The sequence below is a fragment of the Ranitomeya imitator genome, chromosome 6 (assembly GCF_032444005.1).
Source record: "Ranitomeya imitator isolate aRanImi1 chromosome 6, aRanImi1.pri, whole genome shotgun sequence".
NCBI lineage: Eukaryota > Metazoa > Chordata > Amphibia > Anura > Dendrobatidae > Ranitomeya > Ranitomeya imitator.
The window spans coordinates 287510704-287525487 of record NC_091287.1 but is presented as its reverse complement, the minus strand read 5'-3'; the positions used below and the strand labels follow the sequence as shown (position 1 = coordinate 287525487).

Here is a 14784-nt window from a genome sequence, read left to right as displayed (position 1 = left end):
AGATTATTTATAGGATTAAAGCAGAGACTTATAAATGGATTGTAAGAGGGAAGCGGGACTCTAATTACAGGGATGAGGCTGCCAGTAGCATGCAATGCCAGGAAAGTCATTAGAGTAGAGAAGGAGCGGAAAACAATAGTGAAGAACTGAGCAAATGATATGGAAGTCTTTGATGATAATGGGAGAAGAGCTATTACGTGAGGAGTGTGATCTGCACCATATTGTTGTGTTTTGTGCAGTGAAGAGGAACATACACTAGATGCGATAGAGATCATAATATGTTAGAATGAAATCACGATCTGAAGGACGTCGTACTTAAAAAATAAGTAGGAAGAATAACAATATCTTTTATAGACATTAGAAAGAAATGAACAAACCTGGAATGAGATGTACTCCCAGCAATAATGTTATTTTCCAATCCTTTATCAGTGTGTATTTAGTGCAAAGTGCAGATATTTCAATACTAACGGATTCCTAGCTGCTCTGGCTTCCGGTAGTTCTATTCCTCTTCAGAACCGTTCAATTTAACTGGCGTCTTATGTGCTTTTTCAATGTAAGTCAACAAGACTCGTACAAGACACTCCCAGGCTTATATTTAGGCTGGGGTCACATCAGTGTATAGCATCAGATGTGAGAGCATTGGATGCAGTATACTAATGACACTCGGCTCCAGCTCTGATTTGAGCATTAGCCAAGTGTCACCGTGCTGCGCTCTGGTCACTGCCGGAGCCCACCTCAAAGTGGGGCTTCTGACATTGGACGTACTATCCCGTCCGACATCAGAACGGGGTTAATAAGTACAGTAGATGGGAAGGTGCACTTTAATGTTTCACCATGCCAAAAGTGCTTCGAACATATCTAAGCACGCAGAAGTCACTCTGTTAGCACCGGAATATAACAACTTACCCCTGCGCGGTCGCTCATCACTAAAACTATCTTCAATGGTGCTTTATGGCAACTTTAAATGGGTGATATCCATTTTGCAATCCCCTCAGGGTAGGCAATATGCACATTGGTTTACAATTTGAGTGGTATTTGGTATACAGTCAAATGCCTTGATTTAGGAATTTGAAAACAGTGGACCAAAGGTAAAAATCAAGTGACATTACTGTCATTTGCTAATTATCTAAAATATTCAGCAGATTCCTACAATATCTACTGAATTGAATTGGCCTGTAAGAGGTGGATGATGACAGAAGACATCATTGAATATGGACAGTATTGTCTCTGCCTGCTATAACCTCTATCATCTATGTGTTTTGTCAAATTTATCCCAATAAAATGATCCAATCTAATATATAAAGTTGAGTGTATGCATGTGAGTGTGTGTATATGTATCGAGCCACTCCCACTCTGCATAGCCACGCCCACTCTGCATGGCAGGCACAGGCCACATCTAGCTCCATTGTGCTAGAATGGAGTTGCTTCTGTGAGGCATGACATCAATGGAAAGGGAGGAGCCTCAGGGATAGAGATGTGAGGGGGAAAATGAGAGAAGTGAGGTGCTGCTGCAGTATGAGGCTGTGTATAGAGAACAGTGAAGCGCTGCATGTGGACGCTGTGTATAAGGCCACATTCACACACTCAGTATTTGGCCAATATTTTACCTCAGTATGTATAAGCCAAAACAACGAGTGGGAGAAAAATACCGAAGTGGTGACGTGTTTCTAATAAAGTTTTCCTTTGATTGTTTTACTCCAAGTTTTAGCTTACAAATACTGAGGTAAAAATACTGACCAAATAACGTGTGAACGAGGTCTAATTCAGGAGAACATGACACACAGGTATATACTATATACAGGAGGAGATGACATACAGGTATATACTATACACAGGAGGAGATCACATACAGGTACATACTATGTACAAGGGAGATTACATATTTTACCTCAGTATTTATAAGCCAAAACAACGAATGGGAGAAAAATACAGAAGTGGTGACATGTTTAGAATAAACTTTTCCTTTGATTGTTTTACTCAAAGTTTTAGCTTACAAATACTGAGGTAAAAATACTGACCAAATAACATGTGAACTAGGTCTAATACAAGAGGAGATGACACACAGGTACAGTGGGGCAAAAAAGTATTTAGTCAGTCAGCAATAGTGCAAGTTCCACCACTTAAAAAGATGAGAGGCGTCTGTAATTTACATCATAGGTAGACCTCAACTATGGGAGACAAACTGAGAAAAAAAATCCAGAAAATCACATTGTCTGTTTTTTTATCATTTTATTTGCATATTATGGTGGAAAATAAGTATTTGGTCAGAAACAAACAATCAAGATTTCTGGCTCTCACAGACCTGTAACTTCTTCTTTAAGAGTCTCCTCTTTCCTCCACTCATTACCTGTAGTAATGGCACCTGTTTAAACTTGTTATCAGTATAAAAAGACACCAGTGCACACCCTCAAACAGTCTGACTCCAAACTCCACTATGGTGAAGACCAAAGAGCTGTCAAAGGACACCAGAAACAAAATTGTAGCCCTGCACCAGGCTGGGAAGACTGAATCTGCAATAGCCAACCAGCTTGGAGTGAAGAAATCAACAGTGGGAGCAATAATTAGAAAATGGAAGACATACAAGACCACTGATAATCTCCCTCGATCTGGGGCTCCACGCAAAATCCCACCCCGTGGGGTCAGAATGATCACAAGAACGGTGAGCAAAAATCCCAGAACCACGCGGGGGGACCTAGTGAATGAACTGCAGAGAGCTGGGACCAATGTAACAAGGCCTACCATAAGTAACACACTACGCCACCATGGACTCAGATCCTGCAGTGCCAGACGTGTCCCACCAGTACATGTCCGGGTCCGTCTAAAGTTTGCTAGAGAGCATTCGGATGATCCAGAGGAGTTTTGGGAGAATGTCCTATGGTCTGATGAAACCAAACTGGAACTGTTTGGTAGAAACACAACTTGTCGTGTTTGGAGGAAAAAGAATACTGAGTTGCATCCATCAAACACCATACCTACTGTAAAGCATGGTGGTGGAAACATCATGATTTGGGGCTGTTTCTCTGCAAAGGGGCCAGAACGACTGATCCGGGTACATGAAAGAATGACTGGGGCCATGTATCGTGAGATTTTGAGTGCAAACCTCCTTCCATCAGCAAGGGCATTGAAGATGAAACGTGGCTGGGTCTTTCAACATGACAATGATCCAAAGCACACCGCCAGGGCAACGAAGGAGTGGCTTCGTAAGAAGCATTTCAAGGTCCTGGAGTGGCCTAGCCAGTCTCCAGATCTCAACCCTATAGAAAACCTTTGGAGGGAGTTGAAAGTCCGTGTTGCCAAGCGAAAAGCCAAAAACATCACTGCTCTAGAGGAGATCTGCATGGAGGAATGGGCCAACATACCAACAACAGTGTGTGGCAACCTTGTGAAGACTTACAGAAAACGTTTGACCTCTGTCATTGCCAACAAAGGATATATTACAAAGTATTGAGATGAAATTTTGTTTCTGACCAAATACTTATTTTCCACCATAATATGCAAATAAAATGTTAAAAAAACAGACAATGTGATTTTCTGGATTTTTTTTTCTCAGTTTGTCTCCCATAGTTGAGGTCTACCTATGATGTAAATTACAGACGCCTCTCATCTTTTTAAGTGGTGGAACTTGCACTATTGCTGACTGACTAAATAATTTTTTGCCCCACTTTATATACTATGTACAGCGGAGATAACATACAGGTATATACTATACACAGGAGGAGATGACACATACAGGTACATACTATATACAGGAGGAGATGACCTACAGGTATATACTGTATACAGGAAGAGATGCCACATAGTTGCATACTATACAGGTCCTTCTCAAAAAATTAGCATATAGTGTTAAATTTCATTATTTACCATAATGTAATGATTACAATTAAACTTTCATATATTATAGATTCATTATCCACCAACTGAAATTTGTCAGGTCTTTTATTGTTTTAATACTGATGATTTTGGCATACAACTCCTGATAACCCAAAAAACCTGTCTCAATAAATTAGCATATCAAGAAAAGGTTCTCTAAACGACCTATTACCCTAATCTTCTGAATTAACTAATTAACTCTAAACACATGCAAAAGATACCTGAGGCTTTTATAAACTCCCTGCCTGGTTCATTACTCAAAACCTCCATCATGGGTAAGACTAGCGACCTGACAGATGTCAAGAAGGCCATCATTGACACCCTCAAGCAAGAAAGAAATTTCTCAACAAATAGGCTGTTCCCAGAGTGCTGTATCAAGGCACCTCAATGGTAAGTCTGTTGGAAGGAAACAATGTGGCAGAAAACGCTGTACAACGAGAAGAGGAGACCGGACCCTGAGGAAGATTGTGGAGAAGGACCGATTCCAGACCTTGGGGAACCTGAGGAAGCAGTGGACTGAGTCTGGTGTGGAAACATCCAGAGCCACCGTGCACAGGCGTGTGCAGGAAATGGGCTACAGGTGCCGCATTCCCCAGGTAAAGCCACGTTTGAACCATAAACAGCGGCAGAGGCGCCTGACCTGGGCTACAGAGAAGCAGCACTGGACTGTTGCTAAGTGGTCCCAAGTACTTTTTTCTGATGAAAGCAAATTTTGCATGTCATTCGGAAATCAAGGTGCCAGAGTCTGGAGGAAGACTGGGGAGAAGGAAATGCCAAAATGCCTGAAGTCCAGTGTCAAGTACCCACAGTCAGTGATGGTGTGGGGTGCCATGTCAGCTGCTGGTGTTGGTCCACTGTGTTTCATCAAGGGCAGGGTCAATGCAGCTAGCTATCAGGAGATTTTGGAGCACTTCATGCTTCCATCGGCTGAAATGCTTTATGGAGATGAAGATTTCATTTTTCAGCACGACCTGGCACCTGCTCACAGTGCCAAAACCACTGGTAAATGGTTTACTGACCATGGTATTACTGTGCTCAATTGGCCTGCCAACTCTCCTGACCTGAACCCCATAGAGAATCTGTGGGATATTGTGAAGAGAAAGTTGAGAGACGCAAGACCCAACACTCTGGATGAGCTTAAGGCCGCTATTGAAGCATCCTGGGCCTCCATAACATCTCAGCAGTGTCACAGGCTGATTGCCTCCATGCCACGCCGCATTGAAGCAGTCATTTCTGCCAAAGGATTCCCGACCAAGTATTGAGTGCATAACTGAACATTATTATTTGTTGGTTTTTTTGTTTGTTATTAAAAAACACTTTTATTTGATTGGATGGGTGAAATATGCTAATTTATTGAGACAGGTTTTTTGGGTTATCAGGAGTTGGATGCCAAAATCATCAGTATTAAAACAATAAAAGACCTGACAAATTTCAGTTGGTGGATAATGAATCTATAATATATGAAAGTTTAATTGTAATCATTACATTATGGTAAATAATGAAATTTAACACTATATGCTAATTTTTTGAGAAGGACCTGTATACAGGAGGAGATGACACACAGGTAAGCAGGTAAGTATGATGGGGCAGTGTGCGATACTCACCTGCTCCTTGTTCCACAGTCGGCGCCGCTGTGTCTTCCACAGTGACGCTCAGGTCAGAGGGCGTGGTGACGCGATTAGTGCACGCCGCCCTTTTCCTGAACGTTGGCGCAGAGGATGGGAAGACACAGCGGCGGTCAGCGGTGGAACGGGAAAGGTGAGTATAGCAAGTGCCGGGGGCCGGAGAGGTATGTAATTTTTTTATTTTTTTAATCGCAGCAACAGCAAATGGGGCAAATATCTGTATGGAGCATCTTATGTGGCCATGTGCAGCATGATATGGGGGCAAATATCTGTATGGAGCATCTTATGTGGCCATGTGCAGCATTATATGGGGGCAAATATCTGTATGGGGCATCTTATGTGGCAATGTGCAGCATTATATGGGGGCAAATATCTGTATGGGGCATCTTATGTGGCCATGTGCAGCATGATATGGGGCAAATATCTGTATGGGGCATCTTATGTGGCCATGTGCAGCATGATATGGGGGCAAATATCTGTATGGAGCATCTTATGTGGCCATGTGCAGCATTATATGGGGCAAATATCTGTATGGGGCATCTTATGTGGCCATGTGCAGCATGATATGGGGGCAAATATCTGTATGGGGCATCTTATGTGGCCATGTGCAGCATGATATGGGGGCAAATATCTGTATTGTATAGGGCATCTTATGTGGCCATGTGCAGCATGATTTGGGGCAAATATCTGTATGGGGCCATGTGCAGCATTATATGGGGCAAATATCTGTATGGAGCATCTTATGGGGCTATAATCTACATTTGTGGAGCATTATACGGGGCAAATGTCTGTATGGAGCATCATAAGGGGTCATAATCAACATTTGTGCAGCATTATATGGGGTATATTTTAATATGGAGCATCTTATGGAGCCCATCATAAACTGTATGGAGCATTATATGGGGCTCCTGATTCAATATGGATATTCAAAAACACTTAACCTACTGATGTCTCAATTAATTTTACTTTTATTGGTATCTATTTTTATTTTTTACATTTACCAGTAGCTGCTGCATTTTCCACCCTAGGCTTATACTCGAGTCACTAAGTTTTCCCAGTTTTTTGTGGCAAAATTAGGGGGGTCGGCTTATACTCGGGTCGGCTTATACTCGAGTATATACTATATACAGGAGATGAAATACAGGTATATACTGTATACAGGGGAGATGACATACAGGTATACAGTATACTGAGGGGAAAATGACAGGTGTGAGGTCAAAATGACAGATGTTAGGAGGGAAAATAAGAGGAGTGAGGGGGAAAATGAGAGATGTGAGGGGGAAAATGAGAGATGTAAGGGGGAAAATGAAAGGCGTGATGGGAAAATGAGAGACATGAGGTGCTATAACTAACCACAGTTAGTTACTATGCCCGGGCAAAGCCAGGCTCTTCAGCTAGTTATCTTATATATTAAAGTTTGCAGTTTTGCAAAAAGTACTTTTCATTAATTACCACTAATGTGATGGCATAAATGATTGCAACTACTATTTTTAGCTATGAATGGGCCAATGGTGGCTTCAGAATAAAACAGCCTATAAAACTGCAGCCAAGAATAAAATGGTTGCTACTCTGCCCATCCATTATAAGTTGGAATGTAAATTACTTTTGAGTTAAAAGTGTCTTAAAGGATGTATAGATTTTCTGTCAATCATTGTATACAGGATTAGGGATAGCATGCCTAGTGGTACTTGTGTATCTAGGGTCTCTGGAATAAAATAAAAAAAATCTTTAAACATAAACACATGTTTAAAATGAGTTTTCCCACAGTGGACATTTATCATCTATACAAAATATAGGTGATTTATTTATTGCTGTGAATCCTATGAGCAGTAGAACAGGGATTAGAGCCCCCCACACTGCATGACTGTAATAAGGAGCAGCTTGAACAGATGATAATTGGCCGTGTAATTAAAAATCTATATAACGTGGGAAGGAGCAGGGATTTTGGGACACTATAATGGGTATTAATGGATCATATATTTATCAACCATGATGTACTGTAGATATGTTCTAAATGTTTCATGCAAGGAAATCCCTTTAACAACAGTTTAATATTATAGGGGGTGGATGTTACAAAACTCTGGTACAACAGTATATTCGTAAATACCCTGAAAAGTGTCTGAGTTATAGGCATGTAATACATAAAATCATTCATTCCACATTGTGAAGCATTACATAATTTATAGTTCGAAGATTAACTTACATCATCAACTAGCTTCCAGTTTTTGGTTTAGTAAATGACACACAAGCTTAACCTCTTCTCTTTGCTGCCAATTTTTGATTTTACATTTTCATTTTTTCCTCTTCTTTTTAAAATAGCCATAATGTTTTTTATTTTTGCTATTTTTTCTGATATTGATGTATGAGGGCTTTTTTGTGGTACAGGTTGTAGTTTTGAATATGACACTATTCATTTTACCATATAGTGTAAGAACATTGTGTTGTAAAAATAGCCTAGAAACATGATTCTCCAGGTCAGCATGAGTAAGGAGAGACCAAACATGTATAGCTTTTTTCACTATTTTATTAGCTTAAAGGGAATCTGTCAGTAGGATCAACTTTCCTAAGCCGTCTACATTTGAATGTAGGTCTTAGGAAGATAAATAAAATGTTAGCTACTGTGATCTGATTTATCCCAGAGAAATCCACGTTTTTCTTATATGTAAATAAGCTGTTCAGGACTATGGGCCGGACATAGATCTACATGAGAATCTGCCTCCAGAGCATATTGTACATGAAAGGAGGCATTAACATGTGAAGGGTAATGGTCGCTCTCGGCTCTCCTGATCCCACTGCATAGCTGTGTGTGATTATACCTGACACATCTGCAGGTTCACCTCAGCTTCCATCTCACAGGCAGAGAGGGTGGTAATACAGCAGGGCTCAGAGAAAAGCAAAAAAATGTGTTTATAAAAAGACAAAGTTCAGTTCTTGTGTTCTGTGTTAGTTCTTGTCTCACACTTGTAACATCCCCCATTTATTAAAAATAAGCTCTGGAGGCAGATTCTCATGCAGATCAGTGCCTAGCTCATTTACATATAAGAAAAATATGGATGTGAGTATCAACAGTGTTAATTGAGTGTGTTAGTTTTACCTTCAGTGTTTCATCAGCGTTTTTCATGCATGGATAAAAAAATAAACAAATTGCAAAGCTTCTCCTATCTCTGCAATGTTAACCACTGACAGCAAACAGATGCAATCTGTGTGATTTTCACGGACCTATGGACTTGTATTGGTTTTATTTATTATTATTATTTATTATTATTTATTATTATAGCGCCATTTATTCCATGGCGCTTTACATGTGAGGAGGGGTATACATAGTAAAACGAGTACAATAATCTTTAACAATACAAGTCACAACTGGTACAGGAGGAGAGAGGACCCTGCCCGCGAGGGCTCACAATCTACAAGGGATGGGTGAGGATACAGTAGGTGAGGGTAGAGCATCCATCATACAAGAGGGTAGAGCATCCATCATACAAGAAAAAAATGGACCTGTCTCTGTAATTTTTAGATGGATCTTCAAAAAAACAAGTCCCATAGACTATAATGGGTGTGTATTCTATCTTTCAAAACCACAGATAGGTCACATATGTGAAAAACGTCTGTATGAAGCCTATTTGATTTGCTTGGTAATTCCAAAATCTTATTTGACTCTTCTGACTTTCTGATTGTCCACCGATATGTCTGTCTGTCTACAGAAAACATAACTGACCAGCACCATCAAACGGAAGGAAGCAAAAGTGAGCAGGTGCAAGCTGCAGTGACTGGCATATATACTGTACCTACAAAAAAATTGTCGCACCATACTGCGGGTGCCAAGATATATTCAAACACTGAATATATGAATTTTGACCTATATGCTGTATACGAATTTTGAAATGCATTACTGCGGTATAGACTATACTTTATCGCTCAAATCTATTTATATTTCACTATCTGTCTGTCAACCAGACATACCGTAGTTAAATATTAATATACATATGAAACTGGATAAATCGTTTTCATGTGACTAATGGAAATTTAAGCATGCCTTTTTTAGATCAATAAACCAATTTTCAATTCTGTCTTAACACTCAGCGAGCTGCCTTCAGTGTCACCATGCAAATTTAGCATCCTCAGTAATTACCTGTTTTAGAGTCCACCGAAAAATATGGCTGTCCTTGCAAAATACTGTACACAACCCTTGCACTGCTTCCATAAGTAGGATCGTCTGCATCTGTTGCTGACACCTGGATAATAGAGGTACCTGACAAAAAGAGAAAACATTGACCTTTTTTAAATTAGGAGCTGAAAATCTAATTTAGCCTCTTCAATAAAAATAAAAAAAACTTGCAAACTTTGCATAATGACAGCAACACTAACTATTTAACCACCTGTCAGTGGAAGATTAATTGCCAGACACATCTTCCATTCCACTAATGTAGTCTAACAATATAATGAAGAAACCATTTTTAGAGATAAGCTACAGAAGGCTATTAATGCTTCTCTGTCCTCTTGTATATTGGATTCACCATTCATGGGCACCATGATGTCTGCTTTAACCACCTGTTCTCTAGACTACTGACGTCTTTAATTTCACTGCTCTCTTTTTCTTTGTGTGCTATGCATGTAAATATTTCATGCTATATCTAAGATTTCTTTCACCATTTCCAGCTAGATATATTCATAATAGGTTTAATCCTAGCACTGGTAAAGACTAGAGATGAACAATACAAAGGTAACATCAACCCCACAAATATAAACCCCACTTGTCACCACTACAGGGCAAGTGGGAAGAGCCGGGCAAAGGGCCAGAATTGGTGCATCTAATAGATGTGCCTTATCTGAGTAGCTGCGTGCTGCTATTTTTAGGCTGGGGGGCCAATATCCATGGCCCCTTACCAACCTGGGAATACCAGCCCCCAGCTGTCTGCTTTAGCAAGGCTGGTTGTCAAAAATGGGGTGACCCCATTTAAATTATTTATTTAAATAATCACAAAATACTGGGTGGGGACCCCTCTATTCTTGATAACCAGCCTTGTTGAAGCTGACAGCTGAGGGTTGCAGCCTCCATTTGTGAGTTTTGCCTGGCTGATTATCAAAAATATAGGGGAAGCCAAGCCATTTTTTGTTAAATTATTTATTTACAGTGCAGGAGCCAGCTAATAAATACACCAAGCAGCTGCTCCTGCTCTCGCTGTTATTAGTGGCAGCAGGTGTTGGATGATGAGAGCTGTAGTTCCATCAGCTGACACCAGTGACCGGAGGTAAACATTTTACCTCTGATCACAGCTGAGCGCTCACGCTGTTATTTGACAGCGTGGGAACCACGGCTCTCTGACCGGCGTGGATGATTTCACCGCCGAACAGAAGCAATATTTGCCGCTCTGACATGCACATGATATCGCGACAAACACTCGAAGTTTGGGCAGCCGAACCCAAACAGTAACACAATGAAGTCCGTGTTTGGTGTCCGTGCCTGAACAGTAGGTGTTTGGTATGGACGCCAAACTTTACTGTTCAGGTTCGCCCATCTCTTGTAAAGATATATACTGTATATCTGATCTATAGGTTGTGTGCTCCAATTATCAATTCACTCATCTTACAGTCATAAGATGAACCATTTACATTGATGGAGGTGTGATAACTGACCAGTTGTTTCACCCGCTATAACAATATGCTGTTGAGAGCAATGATTTTTGTGCAACACAAAATATCATTTCACTTGATGAATGAGCATTTTGCTAATTCATCACGTGATTAGCAACCTGTTTACACTGAAAGATTATGGTGTAATTAGCATTCCTAGGAATGACCATTCACGATAATCTTTTAGTGTAAATGTACATCTAGTCCATCAGTCACCAGCCAACCAGCCATTCATGTTCAAAGACACTGGGTAAATAAACAATGATCATTCTAGGATCATTCTCTCACGGAAAGATCCTATGTGGACTAGAAGTTATTGGAAGAAAGGCTTAAACATGGAAAAATACTTTACATTCTCTGATTAAAAAGATCGTTAATTGCTAGATTTTACCCAATAAATGATTGTTTGGTTGAAATGATCTGTTCAGATCACCTTTAGACTAAAGGTACCTTCACACATAACGATATTGTTAACGATATCGTTGCTATTTGTGACGTAGCAACGATATCGTTAATTAAATCGTTATGTGTGACAGCGACCAACGATCAGGCCCCTGCTGGGAGATCGTTGGTCGCTGAATAAAGTCCAGAACTTTATTTAGTCGCTGGACTCCTGCTGACATCGCTGGATCGGCGTGTGTGACACCGATCCAGCGATGTCTTCACTGGTAACCAGGGTAAACATCGGGTAACTAAGCGCAGGGCCGCGCTTAGTAACCCGATGTTTACCCTGGTTACCATCCTAAAAGTAAAAAAAAACAAACACTACATACTTACCTACCGCTGTCTGTCCTCCAGCGCTGTGCTCTGCACTCCTCCTGTACTGGCTGTGAGCCGAAAAGCAGAGCGGTGACGTCACCGCTCTGCTTTCCGGCTCCCAGACAGTACAGGAGGAGAGCAGAGAAGCAGAGCGCAGCGCTGGAGGACAGACGGCTGTAGGTAAGTATGTACTGTTTGTTTTTTTTTACTTTTAGCATGGTAACCAGGGTAAACATCGGGTTACTAAGCGCGGCCCTGCGCTTAGTTACCCGATGTTTACCCTGGTTACCGGCATCGTTGGTCGCTGGAGAGCGGTCTGTGTGACAGCTCTCCAGCGACCAAACAGCGACGCTGCAGCGATCCGGATCGTTGTCGGTATCGCTGCAGCGTCGCTAAATGTGAAGGGGCCTTAATGTTGATCGCTACCTTAAGACAGCTCTGGGTCCACAAGCAATAAGGGCCATCACCAGACCTATTTTGTACATGATGCCAAAGTTGGATGGGAACACTAGAGGTTTTGCCCCCTCCCATTCTGACATAGGAAAAGCCACTAAGGTGCAACAGGAGACAACTCATTTAACCATTGCTTTGGCACAAATGACTGTAAGACATATTTTTATGGGTTAATGCTAATATAATCTATCCGATTTAATGTACGATACTGTATGTGCTCTATATGAAATAGTAACCCAGTTTACATGGCAATTAAAGATGGACATGTTCTTTATAGCTGTATGTTGGCTCACAATCGCTACTTTTGATGGATCTAATTATCCCATTCTGACCTTGTATGATGCTGTATCTGTAACTACAATACTTTAGTTGCTGATTCTCAGAAATCGGTATCCCACCATTGAAATTCTCAAAACACCAATGCTCCATACGTATACATGAAGTGGAAAAAAAGGCATCTAATAGGGAAGTAATGGTGTAGTAAATATAGTCTACTTGTGTTTATTTCAAAATAAAGCCTTTTTATTATATTACATTATTCGGGAGGGAAAAATCCTTCGGTATCAGTAAAGAAAAATATTTGCTGTAGATTGAATCCTGCTATATGAAGATAATGATATGCATCAGGTTAACCTGCTGGAAGACAAAGGAAAGCCATGGTGGTCTAATCCCTTGTGCTGTCAGATGTATTACCATTGCAATAGTAATTACCACAAAGTACCATTATGCAGCTGTCTGTGGTGTGATTATTATACTCTTTATGAAATAGATGTGTTTTAGTCTTGCAAAGTGCCTCACCATGCATTTACTTTATGTGATATAGCTAATGCGTCTCCATTCGGCTCTGCCTGTTAATATCTCACATAAACTAAAGGCGTACAATTAATTACAGAATTCTAAGAAATAGGAAAACATATCACCACCAGTAATGAAGAAAAAAATGAAGTTGCAGCAAGACTATAAAGACCTTCTCTTTTTGCTTACCAACTGGTGACATCTCCGGTACAGAAGCTGTGTAGGGTCCATCAAGGAACCTTGGCTCATTGTCATTTATGTCTTGGATTTTAATAATAAATTCAGACTCAGGTTCCATGGGTCTATTAGTCCTTCTATCCAGGGCTTGGGCCCTGAGAGTATACTGAGCTCGTTCTTCTCTATCCAGTCTTTGTATGGCGTGGATGTCACCTGTCGAATCATCAATTGTGAACATGGTTCCTGCTCCATCACCAGTTAGTATGTATTTTATTGAGCCATCTCCTTCATCCATATCTGAATGAAGCTATAAAAAGAAGTAAAAAATATTACAAAACATGCACTCATTATGCTTATATCACCTATTTCGGTGATGTTGCTTTGAACTCTACCACTTGACAGTATGTACACAATTGAGTTTATGGATGGCTTTGAATAACCTTGAATACTTTACACTAAATGGGTTTTCCTGAAATCATGATAAACATGAACCTGGAAAAATAGTGGTGCTTGAGACACATTCTGAGTTTTGCCATGAGGTGTAATAATTTCTGTAGAGGTTTCTGTTCCAAAGGGCAAAAAACTGTCCTCACCTCCTCAGTTGTCTAGGTAATATCCTACGAACTACACTAATACATTGTAGAAGTTATCAGCACATGATGTAGATATGTTCTGCAGATGTCTTTAGGTCACAGAGGACTGTCTAGGTTGGATACATTTGGGAAGCAGTGGAGAGGGTCAGGTTTGTTCAGGTTTAACACCTTTGGATGGCAGCAAGCAAAAATGTCATTGTTCCCTCATTTGGCGTGTTTGCATACAAATAGGAACAATAATATGGCAGCAAAGATACTGTGTAAGTTCCTGCAGAGAATGGAAATATAAAGGTCCGTTTATACAGATCGACTGGCAGCGCAATACAACCGCCGATTGATGAACCTTTACCAATCGGCGGATGTTTAATAGCCTGTAGCAGTAGACCAAAGTAAACGATGCTCACAGCGGTCTGATATAACGCCAAAAAAGAAAAAAGAGCACAAAAAGTCCCAGATAAAATCTAGACAATAATTTATTCAACAATACAGGTAAACACCATGAAAAATCCAGTAAAGAATCAAAGTAGACAAAGTGAAATAGCTGACTTAACAGGTATAAAACCCAGGGACCGCATATGTCAAGGTGGATGGGAGGACACAAAATACCAATCACAGAAACAATGCTATCACATAAAGTAGAAAAGTCGCTGGTAGAGGGTATCAAGGTGCTCAAAATATTAAGTTAATGCAGCTTCTAAAGTAGTATATCATTAGAGTAATATCCATATAAGATAAGGTGCCGCTAAATGGTTTTAGAGGGCCATAAGATAACCGAACCAGTCACAATATTACTTATCCAAAAAAATGGGGTATATATCACTTTAAGATACATTCATGTTGCTAGGGTGATCAAATAGTATCCTTACCCATTGTCTCCA

The 14784-nt window shown here is 40.4% G+C and overlaps 1 protein-coding gene across 2 annotated transcripts in view; it reads right to left on the bottom strand.

Annotated features, from left to right (window-relative positions):
• CDH20 (cadherin 20) overlaps nt 1–14784 on the bottom strand; it is a 762886-nt gene that overhangs the window by 94119 nt on the left and 653983 nt on the right. For both annotated transcript variants that reach the window (XM_069730620.1, XM_069730619.1), the window contains 2 exons: nt 13326–13620; nt 9628–9747 (listed from right to left, as the gene is read on the bottom strand). In XM_069730620.1, coding sequence (XP_069586721.1) covers nt 9628–9747; nt 13326–13620 — 415 coding nt within the window. The remainder of the gene's footprint in view (nt 1–9627; nt 9748–13325; nt 13621–14784) is intronic.